Raw genomic sequence first — 22,478 nt, forward strand, 5'->3', positions numbered from 1 at the left:
CTTGTGACCCAAAGGCTCCTGACAGATACCTGCAGCTGGGATTTGTACCTGGGTCAGCCTGGCACCGTCTTCCTTATGTAGTTAAGCAGGAATCTGAGCAAAAGACAATGGAATTCAGAAAGGACCCATTGGACAGAGACTCAGGTGGGAAAGGCAGGGTCCAGGGACCCAGCACATCAGAGTGCAGTGGGGAGTGAAGACAGAAGTTGAAGGTGATAGAGGGAGCCCTTCAATAGAAAAGAGGTGTTTGGGGATGCCAGGACCAGCCAAAGGGGATGCGGAGGGCAGGCTGGGCTCTTTCCAAGCTGCTAGACTCCCCACCTCCCTTGAATACCTAGCTTCCGTGCTCTCAGCTCTTGCCTGGGGCCCAGTGCTGGGCTGGGTGAAGCTGGGGACATCACATGACTGTGACCCCACCCTGCCTTTTAGGCTCACAGTCTCCTGGGGAGCTGCACTCAGGATCAGAAGTGAGAGGGACCACAGCGAAATGGGGGTGATTGGTGTGGATGTTGTGAAAATAAGCCCAGATGCCAGACGGCCTGGAAGGCTTCTTGGCGTAGGTCCTGGGCCCAGGATGGCTGCCTTCTGGACAGTTCTCCACCCAACCTGCCCTACATAAATAGCTCATTATCATGCCTGAAAATGGTGCTCTCCCTTTGGAGTTCCCTCCTTCGCAGGGCAGACCCTAGGCGTTATCCCTGGCGCCTCCTTCCCACATCCCGCTACATCCACCAGTGCCAGATACCTAGGGTAACGGCTTCACGACAGTGTGTCCTGAGGGGACCCCCTCACGCCACTGTCCCGCCCAAGAGGTGGGTATTACATATACCTGAACGCCAGTCCAAGGCTCAAGTGAGGTCAATCTCAAGCTGCCGCGGACTGCCCTGTTCACCGTCAGTGCTTCGCGTCGCTCAGATCAGGGATCTTGCCCCAACTTGTGCATTCCCCCATGCAGACTCGATCACGGGACCCTGCGCGCTCCTCCAATCTGCCCCCGCAGGACCCCCCCCGCCCCCCCCCAGCGGCTGTGAAGCCCAGGGGAAGCTTGGGCCGCACCTCTGGCCAGGCTCAGACCCTCATCACAGTTCTCCGCCACCACTCAGCTTCTCCTGGCCCGGGGGGGCACACACCAGCGTCACCCGGTGCGCTCCTCGGGGCAGGGGCAGGGGCCGGGTCTTGCTACGGTATTAGTAACCGGTGCGAACTGCTTTACGAAGCAGACAGGTGCACCTATTTTGTTCGGTCTTCACAGTCAACATCCTGCTGTAGGAAATGAAGTCTCTCCATTTCCAGATGAAGAGCTGGGATCGGAACCACGTCCCTTGTCACGCGTAGCCACCCCGGGCCAAACCGGCGGGCACGCGGTACCCGCTGCAAGGAAGCCCCGCCCCGCTCTGCGCGCCCACCGCGGGCTCTCGGCGGAACGCCGGCGGGCACCGCCCACCCGCGCGCGGAGGCAGTGCGCACGCGCGCCGCCCTCCCCAGCCCCGGCCGCGGCCCCCAGGATGCACCGGGCGCGGCGACGCTGCGCCGCCCGTTCAAACCGGCCAATCGGCAGCCCGCGCTGCGCTCGCCGCGCCGCGTTTAAATTCCGGGCGGAGGCGCGGTCGCCAGGCGTCGCCGCCGCTCGGGTGAGGGGCGGGATGGCTCGGGCTGCGGGGTCCCTTCGCGCGTTCGGTCGGGGCTGCCGGCGTCTCCCCCCCTCCCCCACCGGTCCGGCCCCCGGCCGCGGTGTGCCGGCCCGATCGGGCCCCCGGAGCTCCCGGCCTGGGGGCGCTCGGCCGCTGGAAGGGGGCGGAGGGGTCGGGGGTGGGGGTGGGGGTGGGGGCGTCCTGGGCCTTGACACCGGCTCACCTGCTGGCCCCGCCCTTCCCGCAGTGACTTCCTGACGGCCCTCGCCGTGAAAGGAGGACACGCTTGGCGACCGGCGCGCCTTCAGCCAGCCAGTCTCGAGAGGCAGGGATGGAGGCTCCCAAGAAGGATGGTATGTCCTTGTGGCCGCAGCGCCACCGTGCAGGGAGCTCAGTGAGGATGCAGGTGGCGTTCATGCTTCTGTGAGAACGTAGTCCTTGGTTTATTCAGTGCTCACCCTGTGCTCTGTGCCCGTGCGGCTCAGATCCCTGTCTTCAGGGGGTTTGCATCCTTCCGGCTTCTTTCATTCCGTTTTCTGCATCCCGCACCGCCCCCCGCCCCCCCCCCCCCCTCCCCAACACGGCTTTAGATTCCCTTCGTGGTAGCGGGATCCTTTCCGGCTTTACTCGCTCTGTACACCCAGTGCGGAGAACACTGGCTGGCACTTCGCAGGAACTCACACACGTGTGGGAGGGAATTCGATGCGTTCTTTCCGCGTCTGTCGCCGGTTTCTGTTTGCCAAGGTGTGTTCAGAATCTTGGCGGCTTTTCCTCTCGCTCCGTCCCTGTCTGGTTTGAGCATCCCGGCGAGAATCCAGCCTCGCAGAATGAGGGAAGGGCCGCACCCTCCTTTTCTCTTAAAGCCTGTCGACACCCCCTAGCCTTTGTTCCCCACGCACCCCTGTGCGGCAGGCAGACGGGGTACCCGGATCACTTCCGCTTTGCTGACACCGTGCTAGAGACTTTGCCCATCTCCTCACTTGTTCATCGTGTCTAGAAAGGGATTTGCCGCTGCACCCCCTTCTCCTCCCTTTCAGATACCAGTCCCTTCCTTGTGCATGTAGAATCCTCATTGCCGCTTCTGAGGACACCCCTCGTGTCACCCTCCCTCCGTGGCCTCACCTTGTGCCTGTCCATTCGCTCCTGCTTGTCATTGACACACAAATACGTTCTGTTCTGTCTCCGTATCCTCCACTCTGGGAGCCCGCCTTCCAGAGCTTTCTCTATTTGTTCTGCTATTTTCCCACGTTCCTCGACCCCTACCAACCCCTCGGTCCTCACCGCTCTGTTCAAGCTGCTTTCATCAGTCACAACATACATGTTGCCAAACCTGTTATCGCTTTTCTGTTCTTGTTTAATCAACCTCTCGATGACATCTGACCTCTCCTTCTGGAAACTTCCCTCTCACCTGGCTTCCAAGGCAGCCTTGGTTTTCCTTCCACCTCTGTGGTTGGTTTATCCATCACTTTGCAACCTCCTCTTCCTCCACTGTCTTTTGAAGCTAATCTTACCCAGGACGAGGTCTCTGGGGTCTCTTTGTATCCATACCCCAGGGCTCTCGGACATTCCCATGGCTTTAAACCCCATCTGCAGGGCGTGTGGCTGGCTCAGTCTGTTAAGTGTCCAGCTCTTGATTTCGGTTCAGGTCCTGATCTCACCGTCTCGTGGGTTCAGGCCCCGTGTTGGGCTCTGTCTGCCCCTCCCCTGCTTGGGCTGTCTCTGTCTCTCTCAAAATAAATAATAAGTAAACTTGGAAAAGCCATCTCCTTTCTGGTGGTGCCGCATTTTGTCTTGAGCGCAGCCGCTCCTCCGAGCTCTGGGCTGTATATCCACCCACCTGTTTGGCATCTTGCCCTGCCCTGCACTTCATACTCAGTGTGCCCCCCATCTCCCCGCTCTTGGGCTGCTCTCTGTCCCCTCATGGAAGGGAACGGCTCCTCCATATGCTTCGCTGTCTAAGTTGTGAAGGGGCCGCGTTCACTCAATCATCATTTACTGCGATTTCCACCTTCCGAATAGATTTTGGATGCGTCTCCCTCTTTCCAACCCCACCCGGAGGCCGCCACCGTGTGCCTCTCGGCCACATTAACTCACTTCCACCACTCGGACATTTTGCACTTTGGCCAATGCGTGATTTCAGGAGACACGGCCTGCTTTTCTCACCCACTCTACACAGCAGCCAGGGTAACCTTTTGAAAACACAAGGTAGATCATAACTCTTCCGCTGAAAACCTCCAGGAGCTTCCTGTCGCACTTTGGATAAAACAGGCGCTCCTTGCCTGGGCTTGCAAACCCTCCGGGATCTGACCCTGCCCGTTGCCACCTCCTGCAGCCTCCCCCTCAGCCACCCAGCCGCCCCTCCAAAGGCCATCGATGTCTTTGGTCTGTTTGATCTTCCGGAGCTAATCTGTGCAAGAGGAAACCAGTATGTGTATATGTTGTCGGCTGACTGCCCTCCTTCTCTTCTTAAAAAATTTTTTTTTAATATTTATTTACTTTTGAGAGAGAGAGAGAAACAGAACACGAATGGAGGAGGGGCAGAGAGAGAGGGAGACACAGAATTTGAAGCAGGCTGCAGGCTCTGAGCTGTCAGCCCAGAGCCCGACGCAGCGCTCGAAGCCATGAGCCGCGAGATCATGACCCGAGCCGAGGTCTGACACTCAACCGACTGAGCCACCCAGGCTCCCCCGAGTGTCCTCTTTTTCTAGCAGGTGGGGCCCTGTGCTGCGTCCTGGTTTGGGCACCTCATTTATCTTGATGCTTTTTGTAAGTCAACACAGGGTTCCCGTTCTCTTTTGTGTCTCTGTGGTGGCCATCTTCGGGGTGGGGGGGGGGGGTAGGTTGGGTGCTATAATTTCTCCCATCTGCTGTGGGTGACGTTAATTAGTTTGTGTCCGGTGTCTTGCTTTTTCAAAGGCTGCTGCGGCGAATTGCGCCGTGACTGCCCGTGACATGTACTGCCACAAGTCCGCTTGCTGGGCCGGGGGACACCTGCGCTTTGTAGGTGCTGCCGGGTGACTCAGGAGGGCCGGCCAAGTGACACCTTCCCCAGCAGTCTGGGAATTGGTCTCTCCCCCGCAGCCTTGCCCGCATGGCACCAGACTTTTTGATCTTTGACAATCTGATAGGTGAGAAGTGGAATCTCGGGGTTATTTTTATTTTATGTCATTTCATCAGTTATTTTCTCTGCTCTTATCCTTTGTCAGTTCTTCTGTTACTGTTTGTTTTCTTAGCAGTCTGTAGGCACTGCTCCTAGATGAGCCCTTTGTGATGTGAGCTGCAAATACTTTTTCCCTGCTTATTGTTTCTTTGACTTTGCTCATGGTGATCTCTGCCATGCAGAGTCTTAAAATTGTTATTTACACATTGTACTCTCAGTCTTTTATTTTATGGCTTCCACTTTGGTGTCATAGTTAGACCCCCTCACTCCAGGTTATAACATAATTTCCCCGTGGGTTCTTCTTATTCCTTTTATATGTATTTTCCTCTAAGGGAAAATACCGTTTATCGAATACTCCGTTGTCCCGTTTTATTTCGCGGCTACTTTTATCATATACTGAGTTTTCTTTATATGAATCTTACGTGTTTCCTGCTAGATTTGTATATCTGCGTTTTGTGGGGTTTGCTGCTAACGTAGGTCTTTGTGATGAGGCCTTTTCTTCCATCGTGTCTTCTAACCGTTCTTGGTAGGTGTGAACACCGTAGATTGCTGTGTGATGATTTTGTCCTCAGCCACCTGGTTGCATCCTTTCACTACTCATGACAGTATTCATGCGATTTTTGGTGTCTGTGATCTTAGCACCTGTGCACCATAGTATTTTTGCCTCCAGGTTCTTTCCCTTGTCTGTGTTAGTTAGTGTATCCAGACCTGTGTCAGGAATTGTGACAGCAGACATCATCTCCAAGTGCCCAGCTTTCACGGAGTTTCCTCTTTGGACTTCCATTATCCCTCATGCTGACTTGCGGGTTAATTTACACAGAGATGGTGGTTTCTGGTGCTGTTTATTAGTATTTCCACTTTTTTCTTTTTTCCCCCTTTCTATTTTTTTTTTTCCTTCCTCCTGGGTACATGATAGAATTGTACTTGCCCACCTGCTTGAGGCAGGATTCAGCTCAGGGGACGGGAAAGGCGGCCAGTGAAATGGGAATGTGGTTTGTGTATGTGTTACTTCCGGGCCGTTGAGAACTGGTATGGGATTTGCTCTTTCCCTTTTCTTCCGCACCAACACCAGGCTCCCCAGGCTCCTGGGTTGTGCAGAGAGGAGGGCGGAGAGCAGGGCCCAAGCCCACCCTCAGCAGAATTAGAGGCTGAGTGAGAGACTCGGGGGTGTCATATCGGCGTGGGTTAACCTGTCCTGACTGATCACACATGTATGCTCCTGACTTCAGAAGGGGCGCTTCTGATGGGATCCCGTTAAACCCCAGTTTGGCTTTGGGCTCTAGGTGGATGCTTCCTTGTATGGTAACATGTATCTGTCAGGTACCCATTACTTTTTAGGAAGGGCTTTTAAAGTCAACAAAGTTCGTTGCAGTTTTTCAAGTGTCTTGTTAGCATAGATGGCTGTGACCTACGGCTTTCCTTTTAGATCCAGTAATAGAACAATTATGTTATTGGGTTGTGTAAAGTTAAGCCATCCTAAAGTCCTGAAACGAACTTCACTTAGTCACGATCTATTATTCTTCTTTTATTTAAAAAAAATTTTTTTTAATGTTTTTATTTATTTTTGAGAGAGAGAGAGAGAATGAGAATGAGACTGAGCACGAGCAGGGGAGGGGCAGAGAGAGAGGGAGACACGGAATCCAAAGCAGGATCCAGGCTCTGGGCTGTCAGCACAGAGCCCGACATGGGGCTTGAACTCACGGACCGTGAGATCATGACCTGAGCCGAAGTCGGCCGCTTAACCGACGGAGCCACCCAGGCACCCCTATTCTTCTTCTTTTAATGTGTTGGTGGATTCTGTTACCTAATATTCCTATTTAGGATTTTTATGTTAGGAACCTGGTCTGTAGCTTTCCTTCTGAGCTAACTTCAGAGGTTTTGGGTATGGTCATGCTTGCTTCATAGAAGTGAGTTGAAAGTTCCTTTTTTCTATCCCGTGGAGCAATATAAATAGTTCTGGAATGATCCATTCTTGAAAGACATGACAGAATTTCCTGTGAAACGATCGTGGACTTGGGCTCTTTTGAGGAGAAGAGGCCTTGAATAAGTCTGTGCAGTTATTTCGTGGTCATTGAACTGTTAAGATCTTTTCCTTTTCTTCTGGAGTCTGTTTTAGAAATAAATCAATGTAAGTAATTTAAATACAAAAAATAAACTCCGTTTTCTAGAAAATTATCCATTTCAGCCAGGCTCTCAGGTTTGTGTGCATGGAATTGAGCAGACTAGCTTATGAATCTTTTCAGTTCCTCTCTCTCTGCTTATTTCCTTTTATTTCTTTTGTGCCTTTGTGCTTTCTACCCTTTCCTTGATTGGGTAATTAAGAAAAATTGGCGTGACTAACGAGGATCTAATTAGGATATTAGTATATGTTAAATCTTTATGGTTTTAATAAGTGTGCTGCATCATTTACTGGGGTCAAATAAGATGTGATTTGTGAAAGCGCTGTATCAACTTTACGTGGTGGAAATACCCGTTCAGCACATTTCGATAATTATTTGTCAAGTGTCCAGGCCCCTTGCTGGACATGAGGGAGTTTGGGAGAGTGGTGGACATTTGCTGTCTTGGGGGAGCTTACAGTCTAGTTGGGGCCCCGGAAGAGTGAAGGGACATCTGCAGCAGGGCTAGTGTGGTGACAGAGGTCAGGTCAAGGTGATGCAGGGGTGGGGGGAGCTGAGGGGGGGAGAAGTTGCTTGGGAGCTGGAGGTTTGGTGGAGGGAGCAGGCTTATTAGACCGGGCCTATGGAGGTACTAATGGGGGATATAGAGTGCAGTTTCTTCTGGGGCGAGTTGGGCTCTAGAAGCGAAGGGAGTCAGCAGATACGAATGGAGTGGCGACTGCACATGCGAATGATAGTGAATTTGATTTTGAAAGAGCAGTAGGCGTTCTATGGCTTGTAAGCCAGGAGTTTAATTCTAGGGAACCTGAAGCAGGTGGTTTTTTGAAAATGTTCTAACCTGAAAATGACTTACCTAGTCTAGAAAAAACTAGTTCAATGACTTGGTGAATGCATTTGAGATTATACCTTAAAGATAAGGACTTGGACTTTTGGGGCAGCTCAGCAAACACACAATGGCTGCTGCTATTTTAAAAAGAAAACAAAAAAAACCAAGATAACCTTGAGCCCTCTGTGATGAGGTGACTGTTAAAATCATGATAAGGTACACTTTGGGGAGTGAAATGTTGTCATTGTTTTTATAGCTGTACAGACTGGTAATGTTTTCTCTCTACCAACCCCAGCCCTCAAATAACACGGGACTTTCCCCCCACAGACATTCTTCTCCTGGCCGATGAAAAGTTTGACTTCGATCTTTCACTGTCTTCTTCAAGGTAAACGGATGAGTTTTCTTCCCTTGCCTTGGGCTCAACCGCATTCAGTAAGGTCTTTCATTTAACTGCCAGTGTCCTTAATGATCCTTTTATTTTAAAACAGTGCAAATGAAGATGATGAAGTCTTCTTTGGACCCGTGGGGCATAAAGAAAGATGTGTCGCTGCCAGCTTAGAGTTAAATCACCACGTTCCCGAAGAACCGCTTCTGCCAGGCTCGGAAGGTCACTTCACCTGGAGCCCTCTCACTGGGGAGAAGTTTGTGGAAGTGTACACGGAGGCTCACTTGCTGGCCTTACAGATCGAAAGCAAAAGCAAAAACAAGGCAGCCCAAGCGGCCAGGCCCGAAGACCTTTGGAGCCAGAGCGTGGAGAGATTTATCCAGGAATCGAAATTAAAAATAAACCTGTTTGAGAAAGAAATGGAAATGAGGAAGAGCCCCAGGTCACTGAAGAGGGAGACATATTACCTGTCGGACAGCCCCTTGAGGGCACCGCTGAGCCAGACCCCCTTGGGGGTAGCTCCCGCCCAGGCCGGCCACGCCCAGACGCAGGGACCGCTGCACTCGCCTCGCTCTTCCTTGCCGGTGGAACCCGGTGCTGCTCCCCCGCCAAACCAGGCAGGGCCTCAGAAAAAGGTCATCAGCCAGTTGGTACGGCCCCGAGCTTCGTCTGTGAGAGGGAAAAACATTCATGCGGCCGCGGAGCAGGTAGACACGTTCACGCGCCAGGACACGCGTGTGCGGGACTAGGTGCTCCCTTACGTTTTAGCCCTCCCAGTTTATGGCCCTAATGGAAACCGTTGTGGGGAGAAGCTGGGAAACGTAGCCGGGCTGAGGGCTGGGAAGCATAGGAACCGCAAGTCCACGGGGGGCAGGAGCGGCACGGGGAGCTGGGTCTGGGGTGCATGTGGATGCAGGTGCGGCTGCCTTCCTCCTGGGATGACTTAAAAACATCCCTTCCTAGATGCTACAACTTCGGATTTCCTGCTCATTAGGGGTTTCATCTGCATTAACAAGCAGCTTCCAACAGTTCCCCTCCCTGAACCGGATTTTGTTGAGACCGCTCTCCTCCCAGGAATTAAGTGGATGAGCCGTCCTGGGCAGTGGCAGTGGCCGGGCAGGTCTTTGGGGTGCGGTTAGCCCCTGCGGTTTGCAGGGCGGAGCACTAGGGCAGGAGAAAGGGAGGGTCACACCACGGCTGCTTCCAGGCCTCGCTGACCCGGCCTCACTCAGGGGAGGAAGTTATGCTTCGAGGAGAGGCAGCAGGTTGGAGCCCGCCGAGCACCGCTTCTCAGCTCTGCTCCTAACCGGGGCCCCGGGCCTCAGCTCTCTGAGCCGGTTACGGAGATGCCGTGTGGGGTCATGAGCAAGTCTGGGTCCGTGCAAAACGGCTAGCGAGGGCCGGGGAGCGCCTTCCCTCTCCGAGCACATCTCCCGAACCGCGCGACTCCCTGCGCTCAGGACCCAGAACTGATGCGAGCTAAAGGCGCTTGTGCCGCACTGGAGCCTGGACGGAGGAGGCGTGCTGGCCGTCGCTTCCCCTAAGGAGCTGGGCCGTCGTTCCTTTAATCACACAAACTCCTCCTGCCGGAGCCCGTTTGGATGTCAATTTCCAAAGTGAGGTCTCCAGAACAAGAGGGACACGGGTCTTCTATGTAATACGTGGACCCGTGCACGGATTTCTGTGTGTAACACGTGGGCTGGACTCAGGCAATAAAGAAATGCCATATCAGTACATAGTAGAACACGGATGGCCCTTGAAGACCTGCCTAGTGAAAGCAGCCGGACGCCAAAGGTCACCTGCTGTACGATCCTGTTGGCATGAGGGACCACGATGGGCGAATTGTATCGAGGGGGGTAGGTTAGCCAGTGTGCAGGCGGGGAGGTTGAGGGAGTAGGGGGGCGGGGGCACCTGCTAATGGCTAGCAGTTTCCTTCAGGGACAACAAGTATGGTCTAAGATTATACTGACGCTGGCCTTACAGCACTGTGAACGCGCAGAAACCACTGACGACGCACGCTTTCAGATGGCGAACTTACGTCCATGAGGTAGATCTCAAGTTTTAAAATGCTGTGAAGGAGAAAGAAAGTGATTGTTTCGTTGCTCTGACCTTATGAGCTGCTGCCGCTTCTCATTAGCGCTCCTTGTTACAAGGGGTTATTTTTATCCGCAGGGGTCAGTGCCAGGAATGCCCTTGCGTCTAAATATGTCAGAAATGTATTCTTTGTTTGACTCTGCTCTCCAAAGAAAAATGGCTCTCAGTACTCTTCTGAGAAGATTCGTTGCCACTGAGCTGCCTCTGGGAGAGGAAATGACCTCTGAATGAGTGATTCCTTTCCATACAGCATTTAAGAGTTTTTGTCACTAGAGTCACTTTCCTCACTATCATCTTTAAATAAGAATCCTGATTGAGGAATAGCTTTAGGGGATCTCTCTCCTGCAACCATCTTAGTATTATTTTGCTGTTTTTAATGAGGAAGCAAACGCCATCGTCATTTCTGTCCGTGGTAATTTGGCAGAGGAAGCCAGTTGCCGTGTCCGCTTCCACCCCTTCCATCCAGCGGGTGAACTGAGCACGTACAGCGCCGGGAAGATAGACGGTGCTGCCGGTGCTCGAAATTGACGCCTTGGTGCATCTGCGCGTTGTCCAAGGCCAGACTGCTCTCAATTCAAATTGCAATTTTTCAGCCTATGAAAAGGATACCAGCTAGCCCTTCCGGCGTGAGAAACCTAAATGAGAAGGAATCCCGCGGGGCCGTGCCCCCTGACAAATCCAGTGCTGCCCGGGAGGGCGCCAGCTTGCCGGTGGGGGGCAGCCACTTGGTCCAAGGCAAGCGATCGCTCCCTGTCCTGAGCAAGGTGGGTCTGCCGGGGCTGTGGGTGCGTGTGGCCTGTGAGCAAGGAGAATAAAGGGGCGGCTTTGGGTATCATGTGGTGTGTCTTTGAAGTCAAGTTTAGGAAGGTTGAAACTGGGACCCGTGAGAGGCAGCTCGCTGCAATGCAGAGAACACGGCCTGGCGTGCGCGGGGGGGCTCCGTGGACTGAGAAAAGTCCGCCTCTCCGAGCCTGTGTGTGTCTGCGCCGCTCCGGCTGCCCTCAGACGAGATGGGATGTCCGTGCTTGGAAACCGCAGCTCACAGGCCTGGAGACGAGCGCCCGCAGCTTTGTGGTTAAACGGTGCTGCGTGTGAGAACCGCTGATGTACTTGCCAGAAGCTGGGCCCCAGCTACAGACTCGGGGGGCAGGGTCAGAGCCCCAACATCTGCATTTCACGAGTCCCCCACGTTTCTCACTCATGCGGGGCTTTGAAGACCGCACTTGAGAAGTACTGCTTGGCCTTTTCTTTACACTTAAGATGATGATTACTCAATTATTAAAAATTATTTTAGGGGGGCGCCTGGGTGGCTCAGGTCATGATCTCATGGTTCGTGAGTCGGAGCCCTGCTGTCAGCGAGGAGCCCGCTTCAGATCTTCTGTCCCCCTCTCACTCTGCTCCTCCCCTGCTCACTTTCTCTCTCTCTCTCAAAAATAAACATTTAAAAAAATACTATTTTTAAACCCAATTTTTGCATAAAAAACTAATGGGCAGATAACAAAATCTTCGATGACTCTGTTTTTTAATGTTTTGTTTCAGTTGGGGCCGAAGAGGACCCTGTTAAAACCACGTGGGTGTGCTGGCGGTCTTTCAAGGACGTCGTCTTCCTCAGGGTCTGTTTCTGGTGGGATTTCCAGTGTGTGCGCTTCTCCGGCCACCTGCAGAGGTAAGCCAGCCAGTGTCTCCTGCCCAGACCCGCCCGCGTCTCGAGAGGCAAGGCCTTGAATGCTATCCGACCCGCTGAGACTGTTTTCACAGAACCACGTAGACTCAGCAGAAGGTTCTGGAGGGTTTGCTGCGGTCTGGGGCAGGAGACATTTGTGTCGGGCCCCCTGCCCTCCAGGGTTTCCCCTCTGAGAAGGGGCACGCTCAGGCCGGGGGTTTTAGGTCAGGGTGGTTCCGGCCGTCCCAAAGCTGGTGGGCGCTCCACGTGCCCGTGACACACGAGGATGCTGAGACCAGCCCACTGACATGTAATCACACACAGGTTTTAAAAATAGGACTGTTCCAGATAACGTAGGGCCCGTGGCCCTTGTAACTCGCCTGTGCTTCTTTAAACCCCGACCCCAACCCGCCTCTGCACGGTGGTAACCTTCGCAAGCCAAGGGCGCCATCTGGTGGTAAAGGGGAGAAGCCCTCGTGACCTGTGGGGGGAAGCCTTGGATTCCCTTCAGGACTCCGCCCTCTTCCACGCGTATTTGCCGGGCAGACCTGTGCGCGTTTGGTCAAACCGCAAAGCGTGAGCTCTGGAGTTAGGCCGACGTGATTTGGAGTCCCCGCTGCCGGGTGGCGGCCAAGAGAACTCCAGCTGTTCCCGGAACCGGACACACCGCAGGACAGAGCCTCCCCGGACGCGCTCTTGCGGGCATCAGAAGGAGCGCGTGGCCCGCGTTGGGGGAAAGGAAGTTCTGTCACGTCGGAGGTTGTGAGGCCTGAGTGGCCGCGGCGGTGCGGGGCGTCAGCACTGTTTTCACTCGGGGGCCCTGCGTTCCTACCCGCTAAAGGTTGAGACGGACATGGAACGGGCCTGAGTGTGGGTCTTTCTGCGTGGTACACACTGGGGAGGCTGGGACAGACAGGACTCCGGTGGTGGTGGGGGGGGGGGGAGCGCCGTAAAGCCGTTACGCACTGAACAAGAGAGCTATGGCGTCAGCCGTTCTCTTCGAGGCCGCCTTTGGGATCTCGCCAGCCTGCCTTCTGCACGGGGCACATTGGCACCTGAGGACCTCGTTCGCCGTCTTTCTGATTTAAATGGCGCTCGTGATGGCCATGACCCAGCCTCCTTGGGACTCGAAGGAGCCCACCAGTGATGAATGCGCCTCCTCTCGCCCTTCCCTCCCTTCCTCCCTGCCCAGAGGCGCGGCTGGACCGCCGGCTCGTGTCTGCTCAGCCAGCGTAGATGTCTGCTGTTGACACAGTCGGTGGAGGGGGAGAGTTCGGATTTACGTACGCTTTCGTGCATCCTGGTAATTGCGTCCAGAGTTAGTACCTTACGACGCACTCGGCTGAGCCATGAGCGACCCAGCTTGTCTTGTTTGAGGATGTTGCCTGACGGGTGGACGGAATATTGCTCACAGGTCCTGTGTTTCTCTTACATGGAGATCGTGACGATAGAAATACATTTCCTTCACTTGAAAACATTTTCAGGTAGACACGGTGAAGACAGCGTACCTTGTATGTGTTTGTCAAGTAACTTCATAATTTAAAAGTGACCCAAGCCTCAGCCATAACCAGACGTCGTGTCTCCTCTTCCGGCTAAATCCAGTGAACCTGCAAGTTTTCCTGCGAACAGTTCCCCGCCTGTGTCACGCAGCAGCCAGTCAGGCAGAGTGGGACCTGCTGTGTCCCGGCAGTCCCTGCAGGGAGGCCCTGGGGGTGCGTCCTGCAGAAGGAGTAAACGGACCTCGGCTGCGGAGGTGACAAGGGAGCCAGCCAAGGCGCTCACCCCCGCGGCTGTCGCCCAAGCCCCAACTCTGGAACAGGGAGGCCCGGGGCTGAGCCCTCATTCCAGCTGGTCGCCGCCGTCTCCGTTGAATACGGCCGGGAGTGCGAGAGGGCGTGATTCCCGGCTACCCTGCAGGACAAAGGCGATGCCCACCCCAACAAGTCACTTTAAGGTCCCCAAGTTTTCTACTGGTGAGGAATGGAGCATTTTCTGTATGTTTTTCTTAGTTTGTTTTTTTTTTTAACGTTTATCCATTTTTTTGAGAGACAGAATGCGCACAAGCAGGGGAGGGGCAGAGAGAGAGGGAGACACGGGGTCCGAAGCGGGTTCCTGGCCTTGAGCGGTCAGCACAGAGCCCCGTGCGGGGCTCGAACCCATGAACTGTGAGATCATGACCTGCACCGAAGTCAGACGCTTAACCGACTGAGCCACCCAGCCGCCCCTATTAAAGCACCTTGAATATGTTGTCCTAGCATCTTCCAGCTTGCATCATTTTGGACGAGCACTCAGTGGAGTCCCCGTCCCGCATTCTTCCCTCTGTCACACCACTGCTCCCAGGCTGCTCTTAGGAGCTCCTGTCTATTGTTAAGTTCAGTATTTTGATTATTACGAATTTTGAAGTGGCTTTTTTGGAGTTTATCCTTCTTGGGGGTTCCTGAACTGCTTTGATCTGTGGGTTGATATTTCTCATTCATTCCGGAAAAAAAACTTGGCTCTTATTTCTTCAGATTCTGTTTGCTTGCTGCCCCTAGTTACAGGGACCCTAATTACACGTGTCTAGACCTCTCAATGTGGCTTGTAGGTCATGGAGGCCCGGGGTTTCCCCCTTTTCTTGTGTTTCAGTTTTGACATCGGTAACGTCCTGTCTTCACGCTTACCTGTCTTTCTCTGCGGCGCGTCTAATCCGTGGCTACGTCCATTCAGTTCATTTTTCTTTTTTGACATTGTAGTTTCCCCATCTTTGTCCTTATGGTGTTTATTTAAATTCTTGAACATATTTATGACAGTTGATTTACGCTGTTTCTTCTAATGCCACCTTCCCGGTCATTTGGGGGTCTGTTTCTAGTGACTGACTTTTTTCCTGATTATGACCACATTTTCCTGCCTCTTCATGTGTAATCGTTGTTTACAGTATAGGTTTAAAATCTTGGAAGATCTGCATTTTGTTGCCTTGCTTTAAGGAGTAGAACCTTGCTTTGGCAGGCATTTCAATCGCAGGTCGGCTTGAGCCTTTTGAGGATTGTTTTAAAGCTTCGATGGGGCAGGTCTCGAGTGGCCTATACCCTCGGGAACAGGTGGCCTTGCTGCTGACTTGTGCTTGCCCGGTCCCTGCCGGACGTGCTGCGTGTTCCCGAGGTCCCTGCTGTGGCGGGTGGGACGTGGGCAGTTTCCAGCCCTGTGCGAACGGTGGCCGTTGTTCCCAGTGGCTGTCCTCACCTTGGCCTTTCAGAGTCTCCCTCTGCACGCGTGTGTTTCCTCCGTGGCCAAGGACCCGGGCTGCCTCCCTGTCTGGCTGTGAGTGGCACCGGCGTGGTATCTGGCAGGTGGCAGGTGCTCGGTCGAGGCAGATGAATCTAAGAATCCGCGTAACATGGGAGGTCGTGCAGAGCTGCCTTAAGGGAGAGGGTCCCTGTAGCTTCGCTCAAGTAGAGGTGCTTGTGTCTTGAAGTCTCCAGCACTGCCTGCCGGTACAGGTGGCCTTTAATGCCCCGAAGCCTTTTGAGGACCCAGGCCGCCTCTGTCTTTTGCCGTGTCCGGTGTCTCTTCCTCATCCTCTAATGCGGCTGCTGCAGCCCCACCTTCCGCCCCGTCAGCTGCGAGGGTGGGATGGGCGAAGGGGACCACACCCCTACCTTGCGAGATCGCTTACAGAAGTTGTGTGTGCCCCTCTCTGTCCCCTCACTCAGGCCTCAGTCATGTGACCGTGCTGTCTTCTCGCCCCGCTCAGGTTCCTTCCTGAGAAGAAGAGGGCGGATACTGATCAAACACTAGCAACCTCAGCCAAGTTAGTGAACGAGGGGAAGGGTCATGAGAGGTGGGGACTGAGGCAGCCGGGGGCCAGTGCAGGTGCTAAGGAAGAGGGTTTTAGGCGGGGAGTCCTGGCCTCCAGCAGATCCCTCCCCTGAGTGATGAACAGGCCTTCGTGGGCAAGAATGGAAGCTGGGAGGGCTCCGTGGCAGCCCGGCTGTGAGGTGGACAGGAGACCATGGGGGAGGGGAGCTCGCGGCGGTGTGGGAGGGGACTCGGGAGTGACCCGGAGGCCTCCGCGGGGTGCCCGGGTGCTGCCTCCCACGCCCAGAGCCCCAGGGGAGGGCTGGAGGAACGGCAGCCCCGGGGTAGAGCCCACTGGCCCGGTTTGCACCTGTTGAGCGCGAGGTGCCACAGTTCGGGGCCGTGCTGAGGGCCGTGCCGAGCAGGTGGTGGAAGGTGTGGGTTCGGGCCCCGCGGGAGCGGTCACCCCTGGAGATAAGATTGAGGTTTCCGTGGCAGGGAGCTCAGCGTGTTGGCTGAAAGCGGTTCTTCGGAGCGTCCACGGCACGGGGCGCACCGAGTGTGCTTGGCGGCGTCGGCTGCCTTTCCTCCCGGGTGCCCGAGGCCACGGCGTGCCTCTGGCTGCCTTTCCTCCAACCACACGGTCGTCTGCCGGTCTCGCCGACTTGGACCGGTCCCGGCGCCCGTCGGCTGCTACCCTCTGCTGCCCGTGCCCCTAATGACGCCTCACGCGCCTCTGAAATCGGTTTCTCTTTTCTTCACGGTGTCAGGGACAGGGCTGTCCATGAACACCGTTCATCATTCACCCTGGGCCAAACTGTTCTCATAAACTCAGTGCCGGAGAGGCCACGGGGAGCCCCACGCCGTTAGAACACGTGGCCCTGCGACCGTGGCAGCGGGCTCCCTCCGTGGCCGCGAGCACCCTTGTGGTCGCGACACCAGCTGTCCTGGTAGAGCAGACGCGGGGACAGTAGGGACAGGGCCCTGCGGTGGGTTTGTCACTTGATCCACGTTTGACTGACGGGACACACTTCCTCTCTTGCTCAGGTGAGCCTGCAGACAGCGCAGTGCCAAAGTCCTGTCGGGCACAGAGGCCGTATTCCTGCACATCAGTGGGAAGGTGAGGAGTCGTCAGCTTCCTTTGATTTTATTTTTTTTTAATGTTTATTTTTGAGAGAGGGAGAGAGAGAGAGACAGAGTGCAAGCAGGGGAGGGGCAGAGAGAGAGGGAGACACAGAATCCGAAGCGGGCTCCGGGCTCTGAGCTGTCAGCACAGAGCCCAACCCGGGGCTCGAACCCGCGAACCGTGAGACCATGACCTGAGCCGAAGTCGGACGCTCAACCGACTGAGCCCCCCAGGCGACCCTCGACCTATTTAAAATAGCGGTTGACTCCACACAGACCGTCTTTATCAGTAACCGCAGAACAAATCAGCAGGAGGGTTCACCGGCAGTTACAGCCACACGTATCGCCAGATTGGAAAGCGGGACGTGTGAGAAATGAGCCGCGGGTGCCCGCATTCAGTCCCGTGCGCTCACGTGGGGTTCAGGTGACCCGAGCGCTGGGATGAACGAACACGCAGTGACGGCTCCCCGTGTGCGTGTGAGCCCGGGCAGTCCCCGCTGTGGCTCTGGATTTCCTCTTGGAAATACCTACGCTGTCAGAGGTGATGTCTAGATGTTTTGCGGACCTCCCACGAGGTGCGTTCACATGCTCCGCCCGGAGACAGCAGGGTTTCCCGGGTGCTGGCGGCGGCCCTGCCTCCCCAGAGCAGACCTCCAGCGGGCTTCTTCGCCGGCCTGAGTCTCGTCTGTTGAAGTCACAGGACTTTTTACTGCATTAGCATATTGGATGAATAGAATCTTCTTTTTGTTCATGCCCGCTGAAGACTCTCATTTTGTCTTTCCAGGGTAGTTGTCCACAGCACTCCTGCTGGACGCTCATCCGGGCCGGCCTCACCAGGACATTTAAGCGGTATGACGACCCCTGTGAGTACGAGGCGTGGGTCAGCCTTGCCCACGCCCGCCAGCCGTCGGCTCTCCAGCCTTCCACGGGTGACCCCTAAAACTGTGCCCAGAGCTCTGGCTTCTCCCCTGTGTGTGTCTGCTCCGCGGCTTTCCTCTGAACTCCGGAAAAAATGTGCGGCGAGGTAAGAGGCAAAGGCGACGGCCGCAGAAGCCTGTCGGCGGCTCCCTGAAGTGCGGGAGGGCACCTGCTCGCTGCGCCATCCTCGTTCCCACCCAGCGTACTGTCCCGACTGGGCCGAGGGGCTGGGCGAGCAGGGACGGCACCTGCCAACCACCCCGTCGCCGTGGGCCGTGGCCTCTCCCTGGGGGGAGCCCTTTGGGCAGAAGACTCAGGAAGGTGCACCCACACCCGGGGCCCGGGGCCTGGTGTGGTCTTTGCAACCGGGCCCCCGGGACAGTCCCGTAGTCTTGGCCGGGGGCGACCACACTCAGGCTTCCTGAGAAACGGACTCCGCGTCCGCTACCGCGTCCGTTCCACCTGCTTCTCCCGCCTCCCCTGCCCCCGTCACTTTGCTCCAGCCCCGCCGCCCCCTCCCTCAGTGCGTGGCAGACGGTCCCGTCCTGGCCGTCCTTTCCGTCTGGGATGCTCTGCCCCTCCACGGTTCAAGTCCACATTCAGGGGCCAACCTCGGGGACCTTTCTGGAAAGTCCCGCCTCCCTACCCGGTCACTCTATTCTGTTTTCCTGCTTCATTTTCATCGGAGCGTTTCTCTCCTCTCTACCCGAACGTGGAGCAAGCGTGTCTCTGTCCACTTCGCGGGCGGAAGGGAAGGGCGTAAAACAGGCCAGTGTGGGTAGCAGGCTGGTAAGCTTTTAGAGCCAAAGGACCCCCGAGACCATTCGGGCCTTTTATTTGTCCTCACGAGGAAGCTGAAGGTCAGAAAGGGACTCGCTCATGGTTCGAGCTGTCGCGGACGGAGCCGGAACCAAAGCCGGCACGCCCTGCCCCGTGTGACACATCTCCTCCCGGAACAGAATCCTAGCCCGACAAGCCAGCACTTACAGTCCCTCGCAGGGTCTGCCCTTTCTCTCCCCGCAGAGCCGTGCCAACCGGGGCGAGCAGGAGCGAGGCTGCCTCCAGGCGCCAGGACTCGTCGTCTGATGGGTCCTGTTCCCCCCCGTCGGCTGTGCCACAGGCACTTAACTTTTCTCCTGAAAAGAGCGACTTGGCTGTTCCAAAAAGCGTCACTGCAGAAGGAGTGCTAGCTGCGGCCCAGCCACCCGAAGACACACGCCCTCGTGAGGTACCGTGTTCTCCGGGACCCTGGACCCTGCCCCCAAGCCGTGTGGTCACTCTGCCGAGTTGCCTCTCTGGGACTTCATCTGTTGTCCCCGGGCCCCCAGGGCCAGAGAGTGCGAGTCAGGACCTCCAGCCTCTCCCCTCCTCCTGTGTTCGCCCAGAGGACGGGCGGTAGGAAGCAGAGTGACAGTGGGAGAGGCCGGCGGGAGCCCTAGTGTGGGCCATCGGCCAGAGGGCGGCAGACGGAGTTGGGGGGCCGTGTGGGGGTGGCCAAGGAAGAGAGAACTCTACCCATCAGTACGTGCACACCACAGCCAGCTCTCCCCGCTAAAGGCCGTCCTTCCTTGGGCTTCCTGTTTTCTCAATGTGGTTGACAAAAAGGTGCCAGAATTGCCTTTAGATCTCGTGTTCTCGTCTAGGCGATTCTTGTGGATCTTAGACTGGAGCAACTTGCCATCACTCCGAAAGCTGAGGGCCCGGCCCTCGTCAGCCCCCCTCTTGTGGACCTGTGCAGTACTCCAGAAGCAAGCGTGGCTCCGGGCTCTGAAGGCAGACCTCTGATTGACCTGCTGATCAACACTCCGGACATGAACAGAGCCACCACGTCCAAGCCTCTCCACGAGGTGGCACAGGTGAGAAGTAGCAGGTGGTTCCATGTGGGCTTTGGCCTCGGGTGGTCTCAGTTCTGGGTTTGTTCCTCCTCCCAGGGCACATCGCGGTGACCCTCGAGAGCAGCCCCTGAGGTCTCTAAAGTGACACGTGTCGGGGCACCCTCCAGCGGTGGCATGAGCTTAGAATTCACCAAGTCCTGCTGTGGGATCCTGCCCGGGGGCCCAGGAGCTCTCTGAGGGCAGGGGTCCCATCACTGTCGCTCCAGGGTCCCCCAGGGCCCGATTTGTGAGGAGGGAGCACATGTGTGTCAAGAACTCAGAGTTCTTCCGGCTTCTTAGACGTGCCAGCTGCACTTTCAGTGTGTCTGAGCCACGGCGGAGGGGGCTCGCGGGCCGGGAGGGGCCACGCGGCCGCGTCGTTCACCCTGTCGCTTCTGTCTTGCAGCTGATAGACTTGACTTCTCCTCTGATCCAGCTGAGTCCCGAGGCTGACAAGGAAAATGTCGATTCGCCACTTCTCAAGTTCTGAGAATAAAACCCTTCGCATCTTACATTTTGTTAATAGAACTGTCAGTCCTAAGGTGGTTTTCAACCCTTAGAAATAAATCTTAGGAGCAATTGTTTCGTGGTTGTTGTTTACAACAACCCCAAGTAAAGGTCCCGGGCCTAGAGGGGATGTTGTGCAGTCGGCCCCGAGCTTACCGCTGCCCCACACGCTGGGCTGGAGGTGAAGAATTTTGTTTTGTGTCTTTTGCGTGTAAAAATGGCAAGTGACTATTTTTAAAATTAAGTTTGCATGAAAAGGTAAATATTCTAGGTTTAAATTAAATTGGAAAATAAATGAAAATGTATTAAAGCATAGTTCGATTTTAAGGTTATCTTGATTTTTAAGCAGGTGTAACTATTTTAATCATTAATCAGTATGCAAGATTGATGTTAGTCAGACCGTTTCCACGAGTGATTTTATTTAGAAGCTCACTTATTTATTTTGAGAAAGAGTAAGCACGAGCATAGGAGGGGCAGAGAGAGAATCCCAGGCAGATTCCGAGCTGCCAGCTGCGGGACCTGATGTGGGGCTCGAACCCACGAACCGTGAGGTCATGAGCCGAGCCGAAACCAAGAGTCGGACGCTCAACCGACTGAGCCACCTGGACACCCTTCCCCAAGTGATTTTCAAAATTGAGTATGAAGAAATAATGGTTTAGATGCAGACCCCAGGCCCCACCGCCCCGGTCGGGGGCAGGATCAGCAGTCTGCACCTGCATGCAGACACCCTGGGCGCGGGCCGTTCTAGTGAGGTGGCGGCCAGGACGGAGGGGGAGGTGAGAGGTAAGGAGCCACCTGTCTGAGGAGTGGACCCCTCGGCTGTGCTAAAGCTGGAGCCCTTGGCCGGAGGGCAGGAGGAAACGGAGCTAAGGGCCACTGGGCAGCGTAGTCCCTGCCTGAAGCCGTTCTAGTATTTTCTGACAGCCAGCTAGCCTGCGAGCCACTGGTGTGTATAGAGACCTCACTTCTTGAGGAAATTTCTCAGTCTCGGTTCGGTGGCCTCATGGCACACAGCACTACGTGCACCTGCTTTTTGGGCTCCCACCTGGTGTTTCCTGCACGAGACCGGGGCTGAGCGGGGAGAGCCGGGGAGCGGGGGGCTGCACTTTCTTTCTCCGGTTAACACTGGGAACGGGAAGGTGACTCCCGTGGTGTCTGCAGAGGGGAAGCAGACGTCCCGAAGAGGATGGCTGCACCTGTGGGTAGAAGCTTTACGTTCAAAGGCGAGGCTGCTCGGACTGTGAGCGCCTCGCGCAGTCGTCTGAATAGACTACGGTTAGACTCAGAGCAACTCACCTTGTTGTCTGAATCCCCCCCCCCCGCCCCCCTGGCTGGCGGGAGCAGGGAACCTGTGGGAAGCCCAGTGGCCCACTCCTCCTCCGTGGCCCCGCGATTCACAGGGGAAAACCCCAAACCTGGAACTGAATCAATTCATTCCCATGTTGTTTTCTTAAAAGTTTTATTTATTTAAGTAATCTCTACACGAACCCAAGGTCAAGAGTCGCACGCTCCACGGACTGAGCTAGCCCAGCGCCCCACGTGTTCATGGAGACGAGGCAGGCCGCATGGTCCCGGGGATGCGGTGGGGGGCAAAGCTCAGGCTTCCCTGCCTAATGGTGGGAGGGAGGCGCATTGAACTCTTAGCTAATACACGGTTACCTAGTGGGGCTCTGGCCATCCCATCCAAACCCAGGGCATGAGCTGGGCCCTCCGTCCTGGGCCCGCTCCCTGGCTCCCCTCATCCAGGGCCCCTCCCCCCAGGCTGCCTCAGGAGCGGCCAGGCTCTTACTGGGGCCCAGGGGTGCCATCCAATCTGCAGGTGTCCTCAGGCAAGACAGAAGTAATAGGACTCTAATTCTCAAATGGGTGGGAGACGGCCCCCCAAAGGCACGTGTAGGATACGCAGCACCTCCTGGCAGAACGTCCCCCAGGCTCTCTTTTTCCTCCTAAGTGCACCACCCGAAGGGCTCAGTGTGGGAAAGGACACACTGGCCCTGGAGACAGGACCTTGGCTGCCACTAGAGGGCCACCCTCCTGGGTTTAAGAGGCCCAACTTCACCCGGTTTTTATATTTCATTAATTTTCTGGTGCAAGCCTCTGAAATCTAATCTTACGTCGCTCTTAGCACATGGCAGTTGAGAATTCATTGTCTTTCCTATCACTGCGCCATCCAAAGTAGCTGAAATACCTTGCCTTTAACTGAAAAGCAGCAGAAAATGTAGCAAAGGTATCATGTTTCAGCCACTTTGGGGGGGGGGGGGTAGCAGACCTGAAAAAAATCCCTCTGCTTGGGCAGGAAAACTGGGCTTCTGCCCTTGTACCAAACTGCCACATCCAGGAGGGGCGTGGTCCTCTAGACTGAGCCAAAATACCCACCCCGTGGTTCAGCCACTGCCACAGACCC

The 22,478-nt window shown here is 55.5% G+C and overlaps 1 protein-coding gene across 5 annotated transcripts; it reads left to right on the top strand.

The window, feature by feature from the left end:
* Window positions 1–1,508: 1,508 nt before the first annotated feature.
* GTSE1 (G2 and S-phase expressed 1) lies at window positions 1,509–20,389 on the top strand. 5 transcript variants are annotated; one of them, XM_042993547.1, is made up of 12 exons: window positions 1,509–1,631; window positions 1,879–1,984; window positions 8,062–8,119; window positions 8,223–8,769; window positions 10,807–10,977; window positions 11,753–11,879; window positions 13,469–13,849; window positions 16,698–16,770; window positions 17,560–17,799; window positions 18,717–18,921; window positions 19,337–19,549; window positions 19,974–20,389. In XM_042993547.1, exons 2-12 carry the CDS (start codon window positions 1,963–1,965, stop codon window positions 20,055–20,057), a joined length of 2,121 nt encoding a protein of 706 aa, XP_042849481.1. In that variant the 5' UTR covers window positions 1,509–1,631; window positions 1,879–1,962; the 3' UTR covers window positions 20,058–20,389. The 5 variants fall into 5 exon arrangements, with proteins under 5 accessions (XP_042849481.1, XP_042849482.1, XP_042849479.1 ...); XM_042993545.1 differs by having other exon boundaries at window positions 1,510–1,631; window positions 8,223–8,826; XM_042993548.1 differs by lacking the exon at window positions 10,807–10,977 and having other exon boundaries at window positions 8,223–8,826.
* The last annotated feature ends 2,089 nt before the right edge of the window (window positions 20,390–22,478 follow it).

This window comes from Panthera tigris, chromosome B4 (genome assembly GCF_018350195.1).
Source record: "Panthera tigris isolate Pti1 chromosome B4, P.tigris_Pti1_mat1.1, whole genome shotgun sequence".
NCBI lineage: Eukaryota > Metazoa > Chordata > Mammalia > Carnivora > Felidae > Panthera > Panthera tigris.

What these genes read in the sequence shown, in the direction of transcription:
- GTSE1 (XM_042993545.1), top strand. Translation starts at nt 1,963, where the DNA reads ATGGAGGCTCCCAAGAAGGATG. An exon ending in CTTTCACTGTCTTCTTCAAG is followed by an intron (nt 8,120 to 8,222) that starts GTAAACGGATGA and finishes ATTTTAAAACAG; the next exon opens with TGCAAATGAAGATGATGAAG. An exon ending in TTCTCCGGCCACCTGCAGAG is followed by an intron (nt 11,880 to 13,468) that starts GTAAGCCAGCCA and finishes CTCCTCTTCCGG; the next exon opens with CTAAATCCAGTGAACCTGCA.